Source organism: Drosophila navojoa, unplaced genomic scaffold, assembly GCF_054131105.1.
Source record: "Drosophila navojoa isolate 15081-1374.11 unplaced genomic scaffold, UAZ_NAV_1.0 NAV_Backbone_89, whole genome shotgun sequence".
Taxonomy (NCBI): Eukaryota; Metazoa; Arthropoda; class Insecta; order Diptera; family Drosophilidae; genus Drosophila; species Drosophila navojoa.
The window spans coordinates 45,484-69,789 of NW_028301741.1; the positions used below are offsets into that span (position 1 = coordinate 45,484).

A 24,306-nucleotide genomic window follows, 5' to 3' on the forward strand; every position below is an offset into this window, starting at 1 on the left:
GCAGTCGAACGCCAAAAATTTCAATTTTTGTGAGCTGCTGCTTGTGCTCACATGCTGACATACATATGTATACATATTTGAGAGAGCAGAGAGTAGGGAGAGCGAGAGAGCAACAACAAAAATTGATCACAGAGGCATCTTTTATTCAACATTTGACCGTCTCGGTCGAGCGCATGAAGCGGAATGATTGTGCACCCGTGTATTTTCGTAGCTTGAACCTAAAAGTGAAGAGCCGGTGTTGAAAAACTTTGTACTACATGTCTAGTCTATGGTTGTCTGGTCAGTGGTATAACGCTACTCCATTATACATAAACCAAGTACAAGATTTATTGAACTCTTTAAAATCTAAATAATTTCATCAGTTGCATTTCTAAAACCCAATAAAATAAATTTACAGTCAGTGAACTTTCAAATTCAAAGAAATGGTAAAACTTAAAGTCACAACAGGAAATGCAACGTTTCCAAATTAATACACATGCCAACTAATGAAGATCATCCCAATTAATTTAAAGTCAGTGAACTTTTAAATTCAAAGAAATGTTAAAACTTAAACTCATAACCTGAAATGCAACCGTCTCCATAATAATTCACATGTCAATGTAGGTTATAAAACACATAGTAGGTATCGAATAATTTTAATCAGCAATTATGTAAGCCCATTTTATAAGTTTAAATTACAGAATTAAAATAAAGAAAGGGCAGTCGATTCTCGCCACTGAACACTACTAGTGTTTTCATTTACCAAAACCTATTTTTTTATTACCCGCATCTACCGTATACAAAATTCCCGTCCTATCATGAAGGCGACTTCAAATTTTTTTTAAATGTCCATAAAAAAAATATATAATTCAATAAAAAATAATTTTATTTTAATTTTATAATTTTAAAGTGAATTAATTTGTTATTTAAATTTATTATATTGCTAATTCAATCGTTTTCAGGGAAAGGGGCGTACAAAAACGTAGTTAACAAGCTCGATTCTTTTGTATGAGTAGTAGTTTTTATGCGCTGAATAATAAATTTCGTAGGTAATGCACGTACGTAATGCAATATTTCAACCGACCTCATTCAGGCCATCGCCACTGTGTTAATGCGTAGATCGACCTTTTTTCTCTTACAGTAAATTCCAGTGGCGACGGTCAGTCGAAAAATTGCATTAGATACGAGAAAAAAAATGTATTATATATATATATTCTTTATATTCATATATTCATGATAAAATAAAAAATGAAATGTTTTTCTTCGTTAGTCTAAGAAAGTGTCTGATCGTATTGCGGATATGGAAGGTCCATTACTAAGGGAACTTAATGAAGGTATTGCGATATTTGTTCAAGAGTTTGATGAATTTAATCGAAACTTTGAAGCGAATGGGCCAATGATAGAAGGAATATCTGCAAAAGAAGCTAGTGAACGGGTATTTATATTTCAAAATCGCTTTGATGAACTTTGGCGTAAATTTGAAATGTACAGCAGTGGAGAAAAACTTTTTGGTTTACCAATAACTGATTACCCTTTATTGCATCAACGAAAAAGAGAATTCAATTATTTGAACCGGCTATATTCCTTATATATCCAAGTTCTAAAATCAATTTCAGATTATTATGAAATGCCGTGGTCAGATGTTGACATTGAAAAAATTAGCATTGAGCTTGCTGACTTTCAGTTACGTTGTCGAAAGCTTCCTAAAGGTATGCAATCCTGGCCAGCTTATATTGACCTGAAAACAAAAATAGATGACTTTAATGAGACTTGTCCATTACTTGAATTAATGACAAATAAGGCAATGAAGGAGCGTCATTGGGTGCGACTAAATGCACTTTTTAAGACTAACTTTGATCCAACAGATCCAAAGTTTACTTTAGGAAAACTACTTGATGCACCCATATTACAATTTAAAGAAGATGTAGAAGATATATGTGTAGGTGCCGGTAAAGAATTAGATATAGAAGCAAAGCTAAAACAAATTATTGCTGATTGGGCGTTGTTAAATTTACAATTGGGCCAGTTTAGAAATCGTGGGGAACTTACTTTAAAGGGAACTGAAACATTGGCTCTTATCAGTACTATCGAGGATAGTTTAATGATAATGAACTCATTAAGTTCTAACCGATATAATGCTCCATTCAAAAAAGAAATACAGCTTTGGCTTTGGAAACTTGTAAGTACTGGTGATATTTTGGAAAAGTGGCTGATGGTTCAAAATCTTTGGATATATTTGGAAGCAGTTTTTGTAGGCGGTGACATTTCAAAACAGTTACCTATGGAAGCAAAACGTTTTGTAAATATCGACAAAAGTTATGTCAAAATAATGATGAGAGCACGAGAAATACCTAACGCAGTAGAGTGCTGCACAGGAGATGAATCACTAGCTACAAACTTAAATTGGTTATTTGATCAGCTCGAGACTTGCCAGAAGAGTTTAACAGGCTACTTGGAATCAAAACGACTTTTATTCCCACGTTTTTTTTTTGTGTCCGATCCTGTACTCTTAGAGATATTAGGTCAAGCATCAGATCCTACTTCAATACAGCCGCACCTTTTAAGTATATTTGATGCAATTGCTACGGTTGATTTCCAAGAAAAAGCAGGTGATATCATTGATGGTATGAATTCATCCAATCATGAGAAAGTTAAATTTGAAAATACGGTGCAGTGCATTGGCAGTGTGGAGCTTTGGTTGGGACGTTTATTAAAAGAAATGCAAGATACTGTAAGAACTATTCTCGCAGGAATGGCGGTCAGTTTAAACGATCCCGAATTTAACTTTGCAGAGGAATTTCCCTCTTTTTGTGGGCAAGTAGGGGTTGTTGGAGTACAACTCCTATGGACGAAAGATTCAGAATACGCTTTACGCAAGTGCCGATCGGATAAAACTATTATGAAACGCACTAATAACAAGTTTTTAGTTCTACTTAACTTTTTCATCGATTTAACTGTCAGAGATCTCACTTCACTTGATCGGATACGATTTGAAACTATGGTTACAATACACGTACATCAACGGGATATTTTTGATGATTTATGTACACTACGAATTAAATCTGCTGGTGATTTTGAGTGGCAGAAGCAAGCACGGTTTTATTATAACGAAGATAATGACGATTGTATAGTGGGAATAACAGATGTAAATTTCATTTATCAGAACGAATACTTGGGTGTAACTGAACGTCTCGCTATTACCCCTTTAACTGATCGCTGCTATATTACTCTCGCTCAGGCTGTGGGAATGTGTATGGGGGGAGCACCAGCTGGTCCGGCGGGTACAGGAAAAACTGAAACAACCAAGGATATGGGGCGTGCATTAGGAAAATTAGTTGTCGTTTTTAATTGTTCCGATCAAATGGATTTCCGCGGGTTGGGTCGAATTTACAAGGGACTTGCTCAATCTGGTTCGTGGGGATGCTTTGATGAATTTAACCGAATCGAGCTACCCGTCCTATCAGTAGCAGCACAACAAATCTAGTAAGTAAAGTATCATTTTTTTATATATTCAGACATTAATAGTATTTTTTCCAGTATTGTGCTAACAGCACGGAAGGAAAAACGTGCTTCATTTATTTTCTTAGATGGTGATGATGTCACACTTAATCCAGAATTCGGAATATTTATTACAATGAATCCTGGTTATGCTGGACGTCAAGAGCTTCCCGAAAATCTTAAAATTATGTTTCGAACAGTTGCAATGATGGTACCTGATCGTCAGATTATTATTCGAGTTAAAATGGCGAGTTGTGGATTTAAAGAAAATGTTTTGCTCTCCAGAAAAATGTACACCCTTTATAAATTATGTGAGGAACAACTGTCTAAACAGGTTCATTATGATTTTGGTCTACGAAATATTCTTTCTGTCTTACGAACACTTGGATCACAAAAAAGGTCAAATCCAAATGATACTGAAGAGACGATAGTTATGCGTGTCCTACGTGATATGAATGTTTCAAAACTTATTGATGAAGATGAAGGTCTCTTCGTATCACTGGTGGATGATATGTTTCCAGGAATTAAGCTAACTACAAATGTGTATAAAGAATTGCAAAGATCGATTCTTAAGGTATGTGATGAATCGGGTTATGTTAATAATCCGGAGTGGAATTTAAAAGTAGTCCAACTTTATGAGACCTCCCTTGTTCGTCATGGCCTCATGCTTATGGGTCCAACGGGATCTGGAAAAACAAGCTGTACACTTTGCATGCTTCGTTGTTTTACAAAGATGGGAAGACCACATAAAGAAATGAGAATGAATCCCAAAGCAATAACAGCTCCACAAATGTTTGGTCGTTTAGATGTGGCCACCAACGACTGGACTGATGGAATATTTTCTACACTATGGCGTCGTTCTTTAAAAATTCCACAAAGTCAAAATTGCTGGATTGTACTAGATGGACCAGTTGATGCAGTTTGGATTGAAAACTTAAATTCGGTACTCGATGATAACAAAACACTTACTTTGGCTAATGGAGATCGCATAAAAATGGCTGCTAATTCTAAACTAGTTTTTGAGCCAGATAATGTCGATAATGCATCTCCTGCAACTGTAAGTCGAGTTGGCATGGTGTTTACTAGCTCTTCTGTATTAAGTTGGAAGATCTATATGGAGGCATGGTTAATGAAACACAGTGATGAACAAGAAACTTATAGACGATGCTATGAATCCATCTATGATGACGCGCATACATTTTTGCAAACTAAACTTGTTGCTAAAATGCGAATACTAGAAGCAATTTATATTCGACAGATGTTGGATATTATGGATGGCCTTCTAATGGAAATAAGCGCTCGCAGTGAGAGAGCTCTTGAACGCATATTTTTGTTTTCAATGATGTGGTCCTTGGGCGCTGTTCTAGAATTAGCCGAGCGTGAAAAATTTGAAGAATACCTGGTTAAACATCCTTCAAAAATGCGTAAATAAAATAAATTTTATGGAATACATGTATTCTTTTTTATAAATAATACTTTTAACAGTGTGGCCCAAACGTGGATTGAATGAGACTATATTTGAATATTATGTAGACGACAATGGAAGTTGGCAGCACTGGAACACACGTGTCGATCAGTTCCATTTTCCGGAAGATGAAGTCCCAGAATTTTCGTCAATCTTAATACCAAATGTGGATAATGTACGCACTGCTTTTCTCATACATAACAGTGCTAAACAGCTTAAGCAAGTGCTTCTTATTGGGGAGCAGGGAACAGCTAAGACAGTAATGATAACTGCTTATATGGGGCGTTACGATCCCGAGGAACACTTATCAAAAGCAATTAATTTTTCGTCGGCAACGTCTCCAAATATGTTTCAAGTAAGTATAGCATATGTATTTATACATTATTTAATTCGAAGGGGAGTTTTCAAAACCTCTTTATGCATTTCATAATATAATGCTTACTTATCCATCAGTTAAGATATTAATTGTAAGAAAGGCTGTTTGATCCTAAATTTATATAAATGCAACTTGCGGTCCATGTTATCACGCATGCGATTAATTTATGTTTCAACTTTCAGTGAAAAGCAAGACTTTCGTGAGTGAGTACTTGAACCATAATTATTGTGATTATATATTTGTTAACTATGTACATACTTTATATGTACGCTCGTCTTCTTATCAGTCTTATTTACCGGTGCTTCGGTTTTTTGAGTAAGGTAGTAACGTTTCTCCGTTGCTTGTAATCGTTTTTTTTATGCCCTGAACCCATTGAAAATGGGAAATCAGGGTATAATGGTTTTGTGTAAAAGTATGTAACAGGCAGAAGGAATCATCGCAGACCCCACAAAGTATATATATTCTTGATCAGCACGACGAGCTGAGTTGATATAGCCCTGTCCGTCTATCCGTCCGTCCGTATGAACGCCGAGATCTCAGAAGATATAAGAGCTAGATAGAAATTTTGAAATTTTGTGTGCATACTCGTGTATACCATACGCAGTACGAGTTTGCTTTATTTTTTCGATAACTCATCCGATAACTTATTTATCGAGAATAATCGAAAATTTGATTTTGTTTTTTGGGCCTCATCGGAGTACTATTAGACGTGAAGACTTCAGATTTACTGTGTATATACATATGATGAATACAAACATTTTTTAATCAACAGATTTTGGATACCACGTCCCCTTCGCCCCCAATTTGTAAAAAACGTATTTCAAGTACTAGAGACTTGTGCTTTGGAATGTACACACATTTTAACCATATAATTACGCCCTGAAAATTTCATTAAAATTGTATGTTTACAAAGAAGTTATTCACCAAGTAAATTCTCATACTATTGTCCACACTGCAGCGCAGCCCAAGCGCAGTCGCTGCATACTGCGCAGTTAGCAGAGCGCGGGCGCGTGAGGGTGGATGCATGTGTATGTATGTGTGCATGCATAAAAGTAGTGCAGAATGATAAGAATATCAGCTTGGAGGGTTTAGGGTATCTCCTAGTCGAGCAGTCTCGACTAGAGTCTTCTTACCTGTTTAGTTTGGCCCAGCTAGGAAAAAATGCTTTATGCACCGTCAGTCAGGTCGTTTTTGACCGGGGTGTCGGACCGCATGACTGCTTACCGACTGAAATTTTCTTCCCAACTTAAATAACGGTATCATACACATAGCAGCACTTTGTTGCCTTGTTTATATAACGTCATACTATATACTCTGGTTCTGCCGCTGGCTTTAGCAACAGAACTCTTTATGTAAACTTTATGTATTTAGGCTAAGACATTTAATAAATAAAATGAGAGAAAAGAACGCTTGAAGCGAACGATACATTTTTCTCTTTACAGTGCTCTAAATGAGCTTTGCCCTCTTCTTCCGCTGCAAAACCTTTTCGTTGAGCTCATAGATTTTTTCATAGATTTTGTTTTACTAATGTACACTAATTTGACTTCAGTTTCTGCCAGGTCGATCCTTTCTTCCGACCACCTTTTATAGTTAAAATGTGTTCTGTATCGTCCATTGCATGTTCGCAATTAATTCATACATGAATATTTGATTCGGCATTTTTCCCAAAATGTTACGGCAAGTTTTGTGCTTTCACATCTCGGCCTATATAAGGTAGCTCTGCTTCCGCGGGTTACTACCACTAACACTGAAGGGTCCACTGCTACAGGTTATCCATATGAGAGCAGTCTTGGTGTCGACTTTTAATCAGACTCTGGTTTCGTTTCGCTTATATTGCTCACTGATAATCGGTACACGTATAGCGTTTTCTGGTACGATCCGCTTTCTAAAGTTATAAACCCGTTACTTGCTCTTGACTATTCGCTGATGGTGGGCCTCAGCCACCTTAGACTCTACTGAGGTGGTCGAGATCTCGGATCTCCAGTGTCGCTGTAGGCTGTAACTCGGCTAACGTAGCTGGCCCACGAAGAAATAATCCCGTTATGCACGACACATCATCAAAGGATTCCGTTGAAAGAGTTATATATTAATGCTTTGATCAACGCTAAGGGAAATGTTGCAAGTTGTCTGTATATAAGAAATTGACAATTTAGTTGGCAATTGTCCAGGGATTTCAAAGATATAGAAGTTTAATCATTTGCACCAAGAGGCGGTGGGTACTGTGAAAGCGTAAATTGTGAGGAGCAATATAGGTATGTACGTATTAATGTATATCAACGTACGTATTTGTTGTGCGCTTATATGTATATACGTGCATATACATGTTGCTCCACACAGCGACGCGGATTCTGTAGGAACGACCCTCTCACTGGAAAGGGGGTCAAATTCCTGTTAGAGGCGGTCTCTTTCGCTCCTACAGATTCAGCAATGGGTTCGCGTCGCACGCACGACGATCATCGGTGACCGTTAGCCGAGGTGCCGTTCGTGTCGGGTGATAGTAGTGGACACTTTCACTCGCAGGGCACCAACGGTACTTCGGCCAATGGGAGGCTGCCACGCAAATGGGCGGGAAAGTGGCGTCACCCGGATCACGCCACTTTACCGATTTTTATGGTCACGAGCGGCTGAAAGGCCCCGCTCCAGAGTCGAACAGGCCCCGTTACCACCCGAAGCAGGGCCTGTCACTGGGCTGTAAAAGGCCACCGGCGGTTCCATACGGGATGATTAAGTGAGGATTAAGTAATGATTAGATGAGAGGAGGTTATGATATTTTTAGTTATATTAGTGAAAGTCAGAGTGCCGTGAAAGTCAACGCGAGTGGTAAAGCAGGACTCCCAGGACTTCAAAGGACAGCAAGACAGCAAGGACATCGTGGAAACAGCAAGGACATCGTGGGAACAGCAAGGACATCTAGTGGGAATCCTTGCGACAAAGGAAGAGGCAACCAGCATCATCAGCGGCACCGATCAGGACATCGGTGCATATCAGCGGCTTAAGCGAGGCCTGCACATCTGAGTAAGTTCACGTAGCCGTGCGCAAGAGAAGTGTTTGTTAGTGAAAACGAAGCTAGTGTTGTGTTGTGAGCGAGTGGGATAGTAGGAGAGGCTTGCATATCTGAGCGAACCGCCAGAGTTTGCAGACCGAAGTCCTGGCGTTTCCCGAATCGTCCCGGTGAACTAGCGTGTTTTTAGCACAACACTTTCCCAGCCGGAGTGCGTTGAACCAGCGCTCGATAGGTGTGCTTCGCTAAAGCCAGCCAGCGAACCAGCATAAATTTAAGTGACGTGTACATTTCAAACTTATTCAAGAGAATATATATTTACGTTATAAATCCAAAATTCACAAGTGATTAATTAATATCGCAGGGGCTTCAACAAATAAATTTGTTGGCAGTCAGCTGAAACTAGCCCAGCTAGACTCGGAATAAACCGAAGGTTCGTTACAACTGGCGCCCAACGTGGGGCCCTGCGATAAGAGTTTAATTAGAAATTGTGACTATGGTGCGAGCGTGGGTGTATAACTGGAAGAAAGATGAGGTGCTGAGGGATGAGGCAACGACCGCCGTAGTTGACGACGACATGGAGACGGCTGGCGCATGTGGCGCGGCTCTGTGTGCCTTCCACGAGTGCAACGGCACGGCTGCAGGACACGCGACAGGGTGAGATAAGGGCCACATCCACCCCGCAACCAGAAATAAGGCCACAAGGACTCGGCAGCACAGCCCAAGAATATCCAAAGGTTGCCAAACAAGTGCGAGAGTGGAGCTTCCGCTTTGATGACACCACGAAGCCGTTGGAGTTCTTGGAGCAGGTGGAGTGGTCGGCGGACACATTTGGCCTGGATCTGGACCTGATCCCGCGGGCGATGCCAGAGCTGCTGAAGGGCATGGCATTAAAATGGTATGTGGCCAACAACAGGCACTGGACGGCGTGGGCGACAGCTTCCAGGAGTTCTTCTTGCCCAGAGGCTATCTGGAGAAGCTGGAGGTAGATGGTAGACGAGAGCTTCAAGGTCTACATGGTGGAGATGCAGACTCTCATGCAGCCTCTGCGATCTGCGTGCCTACGCCCGCCCGTATCAGTTCCATAATCTGGTGGAATTGATGCACCTGGCAGACGAGTTCGAGGAGCCTTAGAGGAACCGCGAGAGGTTGCGGCAACAGCCACGGCCTGGCCGGTCACGACTGATGGCCATGAACGACGCTGGAGGTGATGTGGAGTATCGCCGCATGGAGGATGAGGCGGAGCCTTCAGCTGCGCCAAGGACAGGCGTAACCGGAGCAAGGACACACATCCCGAATCCAGCCAGGGCATGCCGAGTGTGTGGCCAGGAGGGGCACCGCGCTTTTACGTGCCGCAACAAGGCACTGGATTTCTGTTGGCAGTGCGGGCCATTGGGGTGAGAACGTTTGCCTGTTGCCAGTCGGGAACCGAACAGCGGCACCCGCCATCCAGGGGCGAGCGGGAGCAGCGGCCAGGAGCCCCCAGGCGCTAGTGGGCCGCCTTCAGGACGAAAGCAGCCAGATGACGGCGATTCTGGCCATTGGAGCCACCCAACAAAAAGCCACGATCAACACGGGAGCCACAAGCAGCTTTATAAGCGAAAAGCTTGCACAGGCTCAGAGGAGTAGGCGTGGTGCATGCAACACAGCGGCGCATACGCTTAGCGGACGGCAGTTGCAGTCATGTGGACTCACAGCTGGAGACGACGATCAGCCTGGGGAATCAGCAAAGCCAAATCCCGTTGCTGATTCTGCCAGGAGTGATCGACGATCTGGTGCTGGGCTGGGATTTCTTGGCCAGCATGGGCACCAGACTGGAGTGCGGTGGCTTGACACTGAGGATCGAGCCAAGAATCCCACAGTCGAGCGGACAGTCAGAGGAGAAGCTGTCCGTGGCTGTGGCCAGTGTGGAGGCGAGCCCAGAGACGCCAGTGGAGGCGAGCATGGAGCAGCCAACGCCTATGCACAAAGACCTAGAGGGGGGTGGATGCTTTTCTGAGGCATGAGCTGGAGAAGTTCCAGCATGTGAAAGGCCACTACGGACGCAAGAAATTATGAGCTTGGGGCAATCCTGACGCAGACCTCGGAGGACGAAGAGAGCGTTATTTCGTATGCCAGCCGGACACTGAACAGTGTTGAAAAGAACTATTCATCTACTGAAAAAGAGTGTCTGGCTATAATCTGGGGCATACGGAAGCTCAGGCCATACCTGGAAGGCTACAAATTTATAGTGGGCACTGACCATATGGCTCTGAAGTGGCTCAATTCGATCGAGAGCCCAACGGGAAGGATTGCCAGATGGGCACTGGAGTTGCAGCAGTACGTCTTCGAGATTCGCTACAGGAAGGGCAAGCAGAATGTGGTAGCAGATGCGCTCTCACGGCAGCCTCTGGGAGAGGAGGCGTGCCGTTTGGTCAAGAGCAAGAAGATGCCAGCTGGGACAGGATGCCGCTGGCTCACCAAGCTTCGGCAGGACATCAAGAAGGCGCCACATAAGTTTCCAGACTATATGGAAGAGTCTGGAAACTTATATCGGCACATCCCGCATCAAACCGGCCACGAGGATGTGGCTGGGAGCCGAAAAACAATCGCTCGGGTGGCAGCGCGGTATTACTGGCCAGGTATGTACCGGGATGTCAGAGCATTTTTACAGCGCTGCGAAGTGTGTCAGCGATATAAGCCCAGTCAGCTGCAAGCTGCTGGGCAAATGCTAACGCAGGTGCCCGAAGAGCCATGGGCAACAGCTTGTGCCGATTTTGTTGGCCCTCTGCCGAGATCAAAGCATGGGAGCACTATGCTTTTGGTTTTCATAGATCGCTTTTCGAAATGGACGAAGATGGTGCCGCTGCGGAGCGGCTCTTCAAAAGGCATTTCGAGAGCGGATCTTGGCGCGGTTCGGCACGCCAAAGGTGCTCATTACTGACAATGGCACCCAATTTAACAGTTGGGCATTCAAGGGGTTTCTGGAGGAGCTAGGGGTGCGTCACCAGCTGACAGCACCATACACACCTCAAGAGAATCCCACTGATTGCGCAGTTCGCTGGAGGTGACCAAAGATGCTGGGACGACGCATTGCCGGAGTTGACGTTGGCGGTCAACAGCAGCGTGTCAACATCCACAGGGTATTCGGCCGCCTTCAGCACGCAAGGACGAGAGCCCAGGCTTTCCAAATCGCTGTTCGACGCGCAAACAATCGGCACAGGCCAGGAAGCACAGAGCCCAATGGAGGGAGCCAATAAGATGCCCGAAGTGTTGGAGATAATGCGTCGAAATCTGGAGAGAGCTGGACAGGATCAGGCGCGGCATTATAACCTACGGAGGCGGCAGTGGAAGCCGGCCGTAGGTGACAAGGTGTGGGCATAGGAACGCCACTTGTCGAATGCCGCAGAGGGATTTGCGGCAAAACTGGCACCACGCTATGGAGGCCCTTATATAGTGGCCAGTTTTGTGTCACCAGTCATCTACCGCATTCATCTACCGCATCAGGTTGCTCAAAAGTGCATAATTTCGGCTGCGAAATGCATCTGTGGCTGGAAAACTACAGTTGCCATCGGGAAAATTACGGTATATTGGGTGCGCAACAACAATTTGTTTGAACCGCGCGCGCACGACAGCAAGCAGTGTATGCTGCACATGCCAGTGCATGTGCAATGCACTATGCACGGAAACAACAAAGCAGTGCAAGTGCAAGCAGTACCCACCTGCAGTGTATGCGCCCTTAGCAACAGCGCGCGCAGCCGAAATTATATTTCTAACGAAAGCGAGAGCGGAAAACAAAAACAAACCGCACGCATTCCAGGCGAAAATTGCTGCACACCCACACCCACAGCGAAGCGAGAGCAAACGAGCGTAGGCCCGGGTCAAGGGACTACGTCGGCTGCTCAGCGATCGCTGGCGCACGAAGTCAAAGTGAGCGACAACTAAAATCGCCAACAACAAAACGCACAGAGACAACGATGTTCGGCTAGAAGGGCTATGTATGCGTGTGCCGATGGGAGTGAGGGAAAAACGGTATCTGGGCAGTACCGTAGCCTGCCTGGAATTCAGCCATAAGGCAGCGAAGGCTAGAGTGGGCTGATATATGTGCTGCCGCCTAAGCAGCGGCGCGCGGCAGCATAGGGTATAATATGGGCATGTGGGCATCGGGCCGGAGGTTTTGTAGGAGCGCCCGGCGTGGGCAGAGGCAGCGACGGCAACCATATACGCGGGGCATGCAGTCGGGCATGTGGCTGCTTTGTTCGCTGCACTCCACGCATTTGCACATATGCTGTTGTGAAGTTCGCCCTCAGTATCATGACCATGTCCTCCAAGGCCACCAAGACGTCTATCGTGGAGTGGTGGATGGAGTGGACGCGGTTGGCATGCGGCTTGTCCTCCCGCGACGTCTCTTGGGGGAACGTTTCCTCTCCATCGCTGCTGTCCTCGACGCGCACCGGCGTAGCCCGCGGTTCTTCCCACTCCTCGTCGCTGCTGATTGCCACTATCTCGTCCTTCATTTCGCTTATCTGTGCAAATCAGAACATTATTCTCATTCTCTCTCGGGTCTCTTCTTAACCAAAAGTTAGTGAGGGTTTTCAAAAGGGTAGGGGGTCAAAGCAGTCGAGTTTCTTGTATCCTTCGAGCGAAGCGTCCGTGGCCGATTCGGACCGGTTGTGTCCTCTCCCCTCCGTATCGCCGTTCCGTTGGTCTCTTCCTTCTCAATTTAAAAAGGCTTAAGCTGGGAATGGTTGCCCCCCCTCCGTTCGCCCGCTCGAGCGAGCCGCACCACATTGGGAGAAAGGAAGTGGATGACCCTATGGGGGACATCAAATTTGGGCGCCAATTTCACCGCAAAGCCCTCCGCTGCACTGGACAGCTGGTGCTGTAGCAGCAAAACCATCGACCCTAGCGCGGGCCTCCACTCGCGCCAACGCAGGTATTAACACCTGCTTTCATCGTTTCCTTTCTCGTTGTTAAGTCGATTTCCCTCGTTGCTGATCCGGGCGGGACTCTCTACCCATCATCAAGAACGCAGGCGTGAGTCCGATGGAATCCGCCACACTAGAGTTGATCACTAGTGATATCTCCGGCAACAGCACATCCCACGAACTATGGTGTACCTCGATATACTGGGCCATCATCGTCTTCACGGTGTGGTTCGTCCTCTCGGTAGGGTTTTCCTGGCGGGAGTACGGGGCAGTGAACTGTAACTTCACCCCTAAGGATTCCAACGACCGAAAACCCTAGCTCGCATATGGCGCGCCATTGTCGCAGACGAACATCTTGGGCACTCCGAATCGACCCAAAATAGTCTTTCCTACCTACTTGTTGGTCAGCATCTGACCTGCCGGCTTGTGTTACTCGCTCTTAAACTTCTGACATTCCTCGCATCGCCTCGCATCCCGGAACATCCCTGGCCGGTAGTATAGCTGCGCTAGTCTCTTGACCGTTTTCCTCACGCCTTGGTGTCCCGCCGTGGGAGCATCATGGCATTCTTGCAGTATCCTTTTCCGCCGGTGAGTAGGGACGCATAGCTTCCAGGAAATATAATCCTCTTCGTCCATTCGGTGGCCGAGGTTACGGTACAGCTGTCCGTTCTCCTCGACGTAATCCTTGAATTTCTCTGGATCCTCTTTGATCCTCCCACGCATTCTTGCTAACCTTGGAGAGGAATGGCCTCCACCAATCGCTGGCAGCTTTCCACAGGTTGCCGAGAGAGTGCGTCGGCCACAACATTCAATTTCCCTCGTCGATATCGGATGTTGAATTGAAACTGTAACTCTTTCTGTCTCTTCTTAAGGAGTCTCGTCATCGGTTCCACCAAAGTTCGGCAGAAATCGCCTGTACCACGACGCCATCCCCAGGGATCAGTGCAAATCCCTTTTCCGCTGATGACATGTCCGAGATACACCAACCTTTTTCTGAAGAAACTGCAATCGACTGAAGACCTTCCTCAAGTTCTCCACATGCTGCGCTTTTGTGGCGCCAATCACCACAATGTCATCTAAATATGCAAAAGCGTACGGCTCCATGTCCGGTCCTATGACTGTGTCCAACGTTCTCTTCAACGTAGCGCCTGCTGAATGTAACCCGAATTGCATCAGTCGCCATTAGAATAATCCTCTCCCTGGCACTGTGAATGCCGTGCATTCCCTGCTGTCCGCCGCCATGGGGATCTGCCACTATCCGCTTTTTAAGTCGTGTCGCGCGTGTCGTAGCTTCTCCAGGATGTGCTTGATCCGCGGAACGGGGTAAGCGTCTGGGATCGAATGTGCATTGAGTCCACGCACTTGCGCCAATCCTCCGGTCTACTTTTTCACTAGACGATAAGCGCACTAGGCGGACTCTGCGACGGCTCGATAGCCCCAGCTCGAATCAATTCGTCTACCTGTTAGTCGATCGCTCTCCTCATAGTCGGATTCTTGGGATAATACCTTTGCTTGAGAGGCTTATCATCCCGAATCCCAATGCTATGCTAGGCGATATTTTTTGCATCCTCTTTATCCTCTTCTGCTGCTCGCGCGCTGGACTACTCTCGCCCCGAACTTCCATCGAACCTCTTGCGTCGTCGGGGAAAGCATCCACTTTCCTTCCTCATTCCTTGTCCACCAACCTCCGCGACGACGGAGCGCTCCAAACTTCGCCACTGTCAGTTGCTTCGAAACTCGTCTACCACCTCTAATTCCACCAACTTAACTTCTGGGAGACGCTCCTCGGGCCCTTCCTCCAGATCATTCGTTCTCGCTAGCTGAGGGCGCTCTTTGAGTTCTACCTTCGGCGTACTGCGACATCTCTTGGTCGACTGGGCGGACGACTCGCCATCCTTCGACGCGTCTTGCCCATCGATCGGCAATCCTCCGCCCACTAACACCGCGTCCTCTTCCAGCGTCGGGGACCAACACGGTGCCTCGGGCCTCTCTTTCGTTCCTCTCCACGAACTTTTGATCGAGCAAGCGATTTCGGACCTTCGGACCGGTCGCTCTCTATCGATATATTTGGCCCGCTTTTCAGGGACGCCTCCTCGTTTGGCTCTTCCTTCATCCTCATGGTGAGTGCGGCATTGCCACAATACAACGTGGTGTCTATAGCGCATAAGAAGTCCATCCCCCGGATAAGGTGGTCCAGAATCGCTGGCATGACGAGCGCTGTCATTTTTACAACATTTCCTGCGGGACCCACTTCTACATTCATCCTCTTCGTTATCTCCAGCGCAGACCCATCTGCAACTCCTGGATTTCGCCTCACTTATGCAACTGCGTGTGGCCCCGGTGTCGATTATGGCCGTCATCGCTCGACCCCCAATCACCACCGCCGCGACGATTCTCCCCTCCTCCACTAAAGGAGGATTCTTCGCCTCGTCTTTGCTATTTAGGCGGCGCTGCCCCGCTCTAGCGGGGGGCGCCCCAGTCCGTTTCCCGCGTCGTCGCGCTCGCAGCATTCCCGCGTGCTCTTCCCTCTCTTTCCGCATCGGCAGCAGTACGGCGCCTGTCCGCTTTGGCATTCGCGCGCGAAATGGCCTACTTGTCCGCATCGATAGCACGTTCGTCGTGTTACTATCCCGGGCTCAGCCTCCTGTGCCATCATCCCATGGACAGCCTCTTGAGATGTCGCCGCGGGCGCCACCGCCGCTCTTGGCGCCTGGGATCCCGGCGCCTGTGCACGGAAAGGGATGTTTGGCCGGCCTTCGCCCTGCTTGATGCAGTTTCTCTGTCCTGTTCTCTCCTCAGTCCTTGAACATTTTCGTATTCAGCTCCCATCTTGCTCGGCGACGCCCCAGGGCGGGGATCTCTCTAACGGGATCGTAGATTTGTGGACCAGTCGCGCTGTTCGCCCCGGGCACCCTTAGTTTCAGGGACTCTGAACGGTAGGCTCGGCTGCCCATGATTGGCGCAGCGCCTCCCAGAGCGAACTCAGACCCCTTCTCGAAACTCTTCTCGATCTCGGCCAATCTCGCTTTGACCTCCGCCGATTAATTGTTACTTTGTATGAACGTAGAAAGTCTTTTCCTCAGATCCTCTACTCGCCCTTCACCATCCAGGCCGAACTCTCGAGCTATTGTGATTAGCTCCTCCTTGCACCGCTGGTAGATCCACCCCACGCTTAATCCTGGTTTATGGTATTCAGCGTCTTCAATCGTAAATGTTTCTTTAATTCCTCTCAGCTTATTCTAATCTTATTCCATAACCGCCTATTTTATTTATTTTCTTACTCTGTTTTTTATTATTATTTTTTTTTTTTTTATATATAATATACATTAAATAAAAAAGATGTAGGAGATATCATTATTTAAGTGATCTTCGATAAGGTTTTTTATCGATAAAAAAAATATCGGAATGAGTTATCGTTTTTATACCCTGAACCCATTGAAAATGGGAAATCAGGGTATAATGGTTTTGTTAAAATGTATGTAACAGGCAGAAGGAGGCGTGGCAGACCCCACAAAGTATATATATTCTTGATCAGGGCGACGAGCTGAGTCGATTTAGCCCTGTCCGTCTGTCTGTCCGTCCGTCCGTCCGTCCGTATGTATGAACGCGTCGATTTCAGAAGATATAAGAGCTAGAGACTTCAACTTTTTTTTAAAATGTCCGTAAAAACAGCGCGCATATCGAGTTTTTCACTAAAAAACGATAACTCATTCCGATAGTTTTTTATCGATAAAAAACCATATCGAAGATAACTTAAATAATTATATCTCCTACATCTTTCAAGCTAGAGTCTCCAAATTTAAAATGTATATTAAGATGTATTTTAGACAATTTCGGTTTTTGTTAAAATTTACCCCCCCACCCCTAAATCCACCCCCTCACCCTCATCTTTGTAAAAGTCGTATATCAAATACTAGAGACTTGTGCTTCGGTATACACATACATTTAAACATCTTGATTACGTTCTGAAAGTTCATTACGATCGTACATCTAGAAATTAAATTATTCAACAAATAAGTTCTCATAATATTGCCAACACTGCAGCGCAACCCAAGCGCAATAGGTTATAAATTTATAACTCCTACATTTTAAAACCTATAGTCTCCAAATTTTAAAAGTATATTCCAATGCATTTTATACAATTTCGGTTTTTGTTATATTTTGGATACCGGCTCCAAATTCACCAGAATCCCCAGTGAAGGTCAGATTCTAGTATAGCTAATTGTGAATGATTTGACATGTTTTTTTTAAATGCCAAATATTCAATAGAATATGTAGATCATATCGACGTTAAAAAATAACAAAATGTTTGGCCAATTAACAAACGCACGTGTTGCAGCAACAGCAGTGTTCCAATACGTGTGCACACATACATTCAAACATCTTCTAGCACATTTTTAGAATCACATCAGCAGTTAGTTTCGTTTAGTTCTGCTAGATGGCGTTGCATCACTGAATCTATTTCAGTTTTGACATTGCAAATAAGGAAAGAGAAGTGGCGTAATGGTAGAGGGCGCGGCGCCCGATCGCGAGGTCACTGGTTCAAATCCTGCTGTGGGCACATTATAGTTTTCTTTTAATTGCTTCAACATTTTAATATATTTGATTAAATTTCTCTTATATTTTTTCAAAAATCGAAATTGAAATTTTAACCATACTATATGTACGTTTTTATTAATTTGGTTGTTCTTGCACATTCTTAAAGTCACATCAGCAGTTAGTTTGACTTAGATTTGGTAGATGGCGCTGTAGCAGTGAATCTATTTCAGTTTTGACATTGAAAATTAAAACAGAAGGGTGGCGTCAAGGTAGAAAGCGCGGCGCTTGATCACAAGGTCTCGGGCTCAAACCCGGAGCGTGTCGGAATTATTTTTTTTTAATTGATTCAAAATTTTTTATTTTTTTAATTAAATGAGTTTTCTATTTAATTTATATTTTTAAATACATCGATATTGAAATTTGAACCATACTAAATGTGCTTTTCTATTAGTTTGGTTCAGGGTAGTATCTAGTCGAGCGCTCTCGACTAGAGTTTTCTTACTTGTTTTTTTATTTCGGCTTAATCTTTAACTTTTGTTTTACTTTCTTTTTTCCCTAATCTATTTCTTTTTGCTGTACTTTCTTTATTTCGTCTTAATCTTTGTCTTTTTGTTTTATATTTCGCCTTATTTTACTTTCCTTTGATTTTAATCTAACGCACACCGCTCTACGTATGAATAGAATTAGAAAATAATGAAGAAATTGAATTATTAAAATTGTATAGGTTAAGAATGGAAATGAAACCACTGTAAAGTAATTGTTGTTGTACGCGCCAGCACGGGAGTGTCGCTCACCACACACTCGCTCTCCCGCTGCTCGCGCTTAGATGAGCTCTCTGCTGTGCAAGCTGCGCTTGCGTTGTTGTTAAAATTCAATAAATGTCAGTACAAAATTGCACATCGGTGCCAGCACTTCATTTTTAGAGAGACCGCAAGTTGCAGTTTACATTCAAAAAATATATTAAACACTGGCCCATCGACGGACCAGACTCCTTTTGGAAGGACATTTTTGGCGCCCCCGGGTGGACACTCTCTGGAATTGAAGGATGCTGGATTATGAACTTTGTGGATAATCAGGGAAGTACATAAATACATAGAGCACACGCCTATGTACATTGTGTTGAGCTTATTTAAAATTGAAATTTAATAAAAATAAAAAATTAGATGCATATTGTAATTGACCTTTGATCTGCAAAAAATTCGATCTCTATTGCCTCGCATAATCCAAGTTTTCTTTGGCGCCGTTAGTGTGATACAGTTTTTTGCTCATTTTCGTCTCGCACTTTCGTTTTGCGCTGGCGCTCACAACTCGCTCTCGCTCACACATTAAAGTTCGTTCTCGCTTGCACAGATAATTGCGTTTTTAATTTACGATCTTCATTTGCATGCGCGCTTGCAATATCGTTTGCACTTGCGCTTACACAGTAAATTGCGCTCGTACTTAACGCTCTTCATTTGTTAGCTGGCTTGAAATATCGCGCTTACACTGTAAATTTCGCATTAATTTACGCTCATCGTTTGCATGCTCGCTATCAATATCGTTTGCACTCGCGCGTGCACATATACATAGTTGCGTTATCATTTACCGTCACGCTTGCGCATATTGCACTCATTGCACGCTCACTTGCAATATCGTTTGCACCCTCGCTTACACACAGTAGCGCTCTCGCTTTGCGCTCAAAACTTGCGCTTGTCACTTGGATTTAATGCCGTTCAAAACTTACACTCTCGCTTTGCGCTCATCGTATGAGCTCGATCAACATTTTTATTTCAAGTTTGCAATATCGTTGGGTTCTCACTTGCACATACCGGCGCGCTCTCGGTCGAAGCTCTGTTAGCCGTTTACAAAAATGTTACAAACGATATAACGCGCATAAACAAGTCGCTCAAAGATTACACAAAACCAGTAGAGCCATTTGAAATTGAATGTCGACTTGAGATTCTGAACCGCTACATAGAAAAGGCTTTTAAGACACAACAAGAGTTGGACGACATTAACGCAGATTTAGTGCCTCGGTCAACGTTAGAGGATTTGTGTGTGTCAACCAAAGCACTTCTAATAAAGCGAGGTAGTGATAGCCAACCTAAAATTGAGAGTCCCGCTAACTCTACAATGATTAGCTTAGTGTCACACTCTAGGAATCTACCGAATATAAAGTTGCCAAAGTTTAGCAGAGAATATTCGGAATATAAGAATTTCATTTGACTTTTTGAGAGTTTAGTCGACAACGAGCCAGGGCTATCAAACATAGAAAAGATTAATCACTTGTTGTCATGCTTGGACAAAGAAGCATTAGGTTCTGTCAGGCATATCAAGTAACAGATGCTAATTACCCAAAAGTGTTAGCTGCTTTAAAAAATATTTACGACAATCAGTGTCTCATATTTTTTAACAGCATTTCGAAACTATTTGATCTCCCACACATGTCCGAACCATCAGCATCATCTTTGCGCATGCTGATAGACTCAGTCCGTGCCATTTACGAGTCTCTATTATCGCTAAGATCTGATAAGCAGATTTCGAATGCAGAATGCAGATTTCGAATGAAGAATCATCTGTCGTAAGTCGCAAGTTAGCTCAGGATAGTAAGAAAAGAATTGGAAAAACTTCACTGGCTGTCGCTCTGCCAAGTCAGTCACAGAGTCCTAAATGCGTGTTTTGTGTTTTTTCGCAGCAATACCCTGCCAGAAACGTTTTGCGTTCGCAAAAAGCTATCCGCTTTGCATAAATTGTTTGCGAACAGGACACTCAGTGGCTGCTTGCAAATCAATCCACTGTCGTTTGTGCTCTAAGCTGCACCATACCATACTGCATAGATACAGCTCTGAGGCGGCTCAAAGTAGCTCTGCAGTTGTATCCCTCGTGTCACTTCGTTACAGATTTCAACTGTAAATCACGCACGGATTGCCTCTGATCAAGTTCTTTTGGCAACTGCAGTTGGGAAGATAAAAGATCAATCTGGATCTTATCACTTAGCTAGAGCTTTATTAGAATCGGGCTCGCAAGTTAATTTTATAACTGAAGAACTTGCAAAACAGTTGAAATCAGAAAGGCAAAGATCTGGGACTCAATTGTTGGGCATTGCTAATTGTCAGTCATCTTTTCGTCATTCGCCATTCAAATCAAGCCCACATTGTCTTGGTACGTCTTATGAGACAGCCAAGCGACGATTTCTGGCCTTGGAAAGAAGAATGAGCAAGCAAGAAGACATTCGGCAAATGTACATTGATTTTATGAAAGAGTACTTGGCCATGGGTCACATGAGCCCAACTGACAATCAAATTCCGAGAGAGCCGAATTATTTCATCCCATATCAATGCGTGCTAAGACCGCACAGTGCATCCACTAAACTTCGAGTAGTGTTTGATGCATCTAGCAAGTCCTCCTCTCAATTGTCGCTGAATGATCTACTCATGGTGGGTCCGACCATCCAGCCGCAGTTATGGGAGACTTTGCTAAGATTTCGACTTCGTCCTTGGGCTGCTACAGCAGACATCGCTAAAATGTACCGTCAAATTGAGCTTGACGAGTCCCACCGCAACTTTCAACTTATTGTGTGGAAACGCCCACTGATCAGTTACAAATCTTTCGATTAAGCACAGTAACGTATGGGACAGCGACTGCTCCATTCTTAGCAATTCGATGTTTAAAGCATCTGAGTGACTTGCATGCTTCCACTCATCCATCTGCTGCAAGATCGTTAGTCCTAGATTTCTATGTCGATGATTTTTTGACAGGAGCAGATAGCGTTGAAGAATTGTGCTTGTTGCATCGAGAATTGATAGTAATTCTTCAAACGTTTGGGTTTCCTCTCACAAAATTTCTCTCCAATTGTAAACAACTTGCAGCACAACCAGCTAGAAGCGATATAGTTATTGGTCATCAAGAGGACACAAAAACATTGGGATTAGTTTGGAATCCGATGAATGACAGTTTTAGATATTCCATGAACTGTCTAGTAGAAGTAGAGCCGACCAAAAGATCCGTTTTGTCATTTGTAGCAAGGTTATACGACCCCTTGGGCTTGTTAAGTCCGATCGTAGCTCGTGCGAAGGTCCTATTACAAGAAATGTGGTTGCATAAACTTGGGTGGGATGACCAATTGCTTGTCCAAATGAGGAAAGAATTTAAGGGAGTAACTAGCTGTTTCTCAAACTTAAGCACGTTGCATATACCTCGTTACGTTGGCACACTCAAATCAAAAGGATGCCAAAACCATGGATTTGCCGATGCCTCAACGAGAGCTTACGGTTGTTGTTTATACGTAAGAATGCAAACAGATAAGGGTATCACTACCAGGCTGCTAGTCGCCAAATCTAAGGTAGGTAACCCTTGAAAACAAAATCTGTTCCGCGGCTGGAGTTGTGTGCTGCAGAATTGTTAGCTACCTTGTGGGATGCGGTAAAGAAAATACTTGATTGTCCTATTATTCAAGTCACATTTTGGTCAGACTCTGAGGTGGTGCTTCATTGGGTGCGAATGCATTCATCTAGCTTGAATACATTCGTTGCTAATCGCGTTGCAACCATCCAAGAGTTGACAGCTAATGTATCTTGGCGTCATGTACCAACGAAAGATAACCCAGCAGATATGTATCTCGATTTTCAGTTGAGGAGCTTAAGACATTGAACGAATACACTTGACTATGATGGTGTTTAGTTTCGTATTGATCTTTATTCTTCTGAGCCCGGGTTTATATACCCAGACTCATGCATGATTTCAACCCTTAAATCTAATGTATCTATTGCTGAGTGTGTAAGGCTCAGCATTGGGCTATTACATATTCTTATCTTATCGCTGAGTGTGTAAGACTCCGCGTTGGTCTATTAGCTATTCTTATCCTATCGCTGAGTTTGTAAGGCTCAGCACTTGTCTCTTACGTTATCTTGTCGCTAAGGGTCAGAGTCGTATTTTATTTCTAGTTTGACAGTTCACACTTTCACATGTGGTATCTATTTTATGTATGCCGTCTGTCGAGTACATAGATTGTATGTTCCCATACTTATCATATTTCTATGTTCATGCATGTTCATGAACATTCTGCGGGGGGCCAGAGAAGGTGATAGCTAACAATTGCTGTCTCTGGTTTCTTTTCTTAATTAGGTACAAGACAAATAGAGATATTATAATTAGTACTAGTCCCAGAGAAATATGTCCATTCGGTGCAACTCCTTAATACTTGTACTCCTTGTACCCGTTGTAGCTCCACTGAGTTATTTACTACAATGTGTTGAAGTGGTGTTGGATCCCATGTGGAGTTCTGGTCGATTATTTTAAGGAAGAGTGGAGCGTATCTCGCAGTATACTAGGTCCTGTGGAGTTATAATGTTAATTTTACCTATCCTGGCTGAGCATCCAGCGAGTAGCTCGATTATGCCTTGGTTTGGTAACAGGACCATGTCCTCGTAGTTTCCGCATATGATGTGGGCTGACTTTTTCTCAAACACTTTAAAGAGCCAGCGGTTTTTTCCATTGAGTTTTTTGCCGAACATGTCCTCCTCGTATTCCATCATCTTGCACGGCTGCTTCTTGTTCGGTTTTAAGGGAGATATTTCACAACTTTCGTCATCTGCATCTTCCCACACCCAACTTCCTTCGCATAGGGTCTCGTCTTCATGCCGGCACTGACCGACTTCCATTTCAGTCATTGAGTGGTAGGCGTTTATCTCAGTGTTGAAGATCAGGAATTTCGTTTTAGTCCTCGGAATGACCTTTCTCCCTTTCAGTACAAGTGGTATGGGTACTGCTTCGAAGAGAGTGGCATGCTGATTTATGTATATTGGCAGCCTTGCGTCTATGACAAGCATGTTGTCTTTAAATATAGCTTGCGCTTTCATGAGTTTGTACACTAACTGAAGCCTTTTTGGAGAGTTTTTGCCAGGGAGAAGTTGGTTCCTCTGCAGTTTTTTCGGTTTCCTCAATCCAGTTTCTCACTTGGTTAATCAACATAAAGAATTTTATGGACTCTTTGTAAGCGGAGAAGTTCTCTTTCATAGTGCTTGCCATTTTGTTTATTTGCCTTGTAACTTTTTCAAAGTTTTTATTAACTTCCTCTGTGGTGGTTTGCACAAGGTTTGATGTTGCATTGATTATAGATGTTTGGTTGCTGACATAATCATTTAGCCGCTTTTCGTTTTTGATTATTGTCTGCATGTTTTCTTCCAGTCTGTTTGCAGTGCCAATATCGAAGAACATTATGAACCGTTTTGATCTGATGGCCGTTTGGGTGATAATTTTGTTTTTCTCTCTAATGCTTTTTAATTTAACATTATTGTGTTGCTCACTGTTATGCAGTATTCGTTGAAATCACCCAATTTTTCGCAAATGATGTTTGTTTTACTCATGAGCTCATCTGCTTGTTTCAGTACTTCGAAATAAGCTTGCATGTCGTAGTAAAACAGCATCTGCCAGCTTGATGAAACGACCACTTTTCCAAGGTTGTCCATTAGCATTGCCGTTTGTGGATCCATATCCTGAATTTTAAGTTTGGTGGCTGTATTTATATCAGAAATAATGGTAGTACTTGCTACCTGCAACATCA

General features: G+C 44.0%; 1 protein-coding gene across 1 annotated transcript; it reads left to right on the forward strand.

The window, feature by feature from the left end:
- The first annotated feature begins 1,239 nt into the window (after nt 1–1,239).
- LOC108657938 (dynein axonemal heavy chain 8-like) lies at nt 1,240–9,453 on the forward strand. Its single transcript, XM_089265189.1, has 5 exons — nt 1,240–3,462; nt 3,517–4,901; nt 4,963–5,301; nt 9,010–9,217; nt 9,363–9,453. Exons 1-5 carry the CDS (start codon nt 1,280–1,282, stop codon nt 9,451–9,453), a joined length of 4,206 nt encoding a protein of 1,401 aa, XP_089121315.1. The 5' UTR covers nt 1,240–1,279.
- Nucleotides 9,454–24,306: the final 14,853 nt, after the last annotated feature.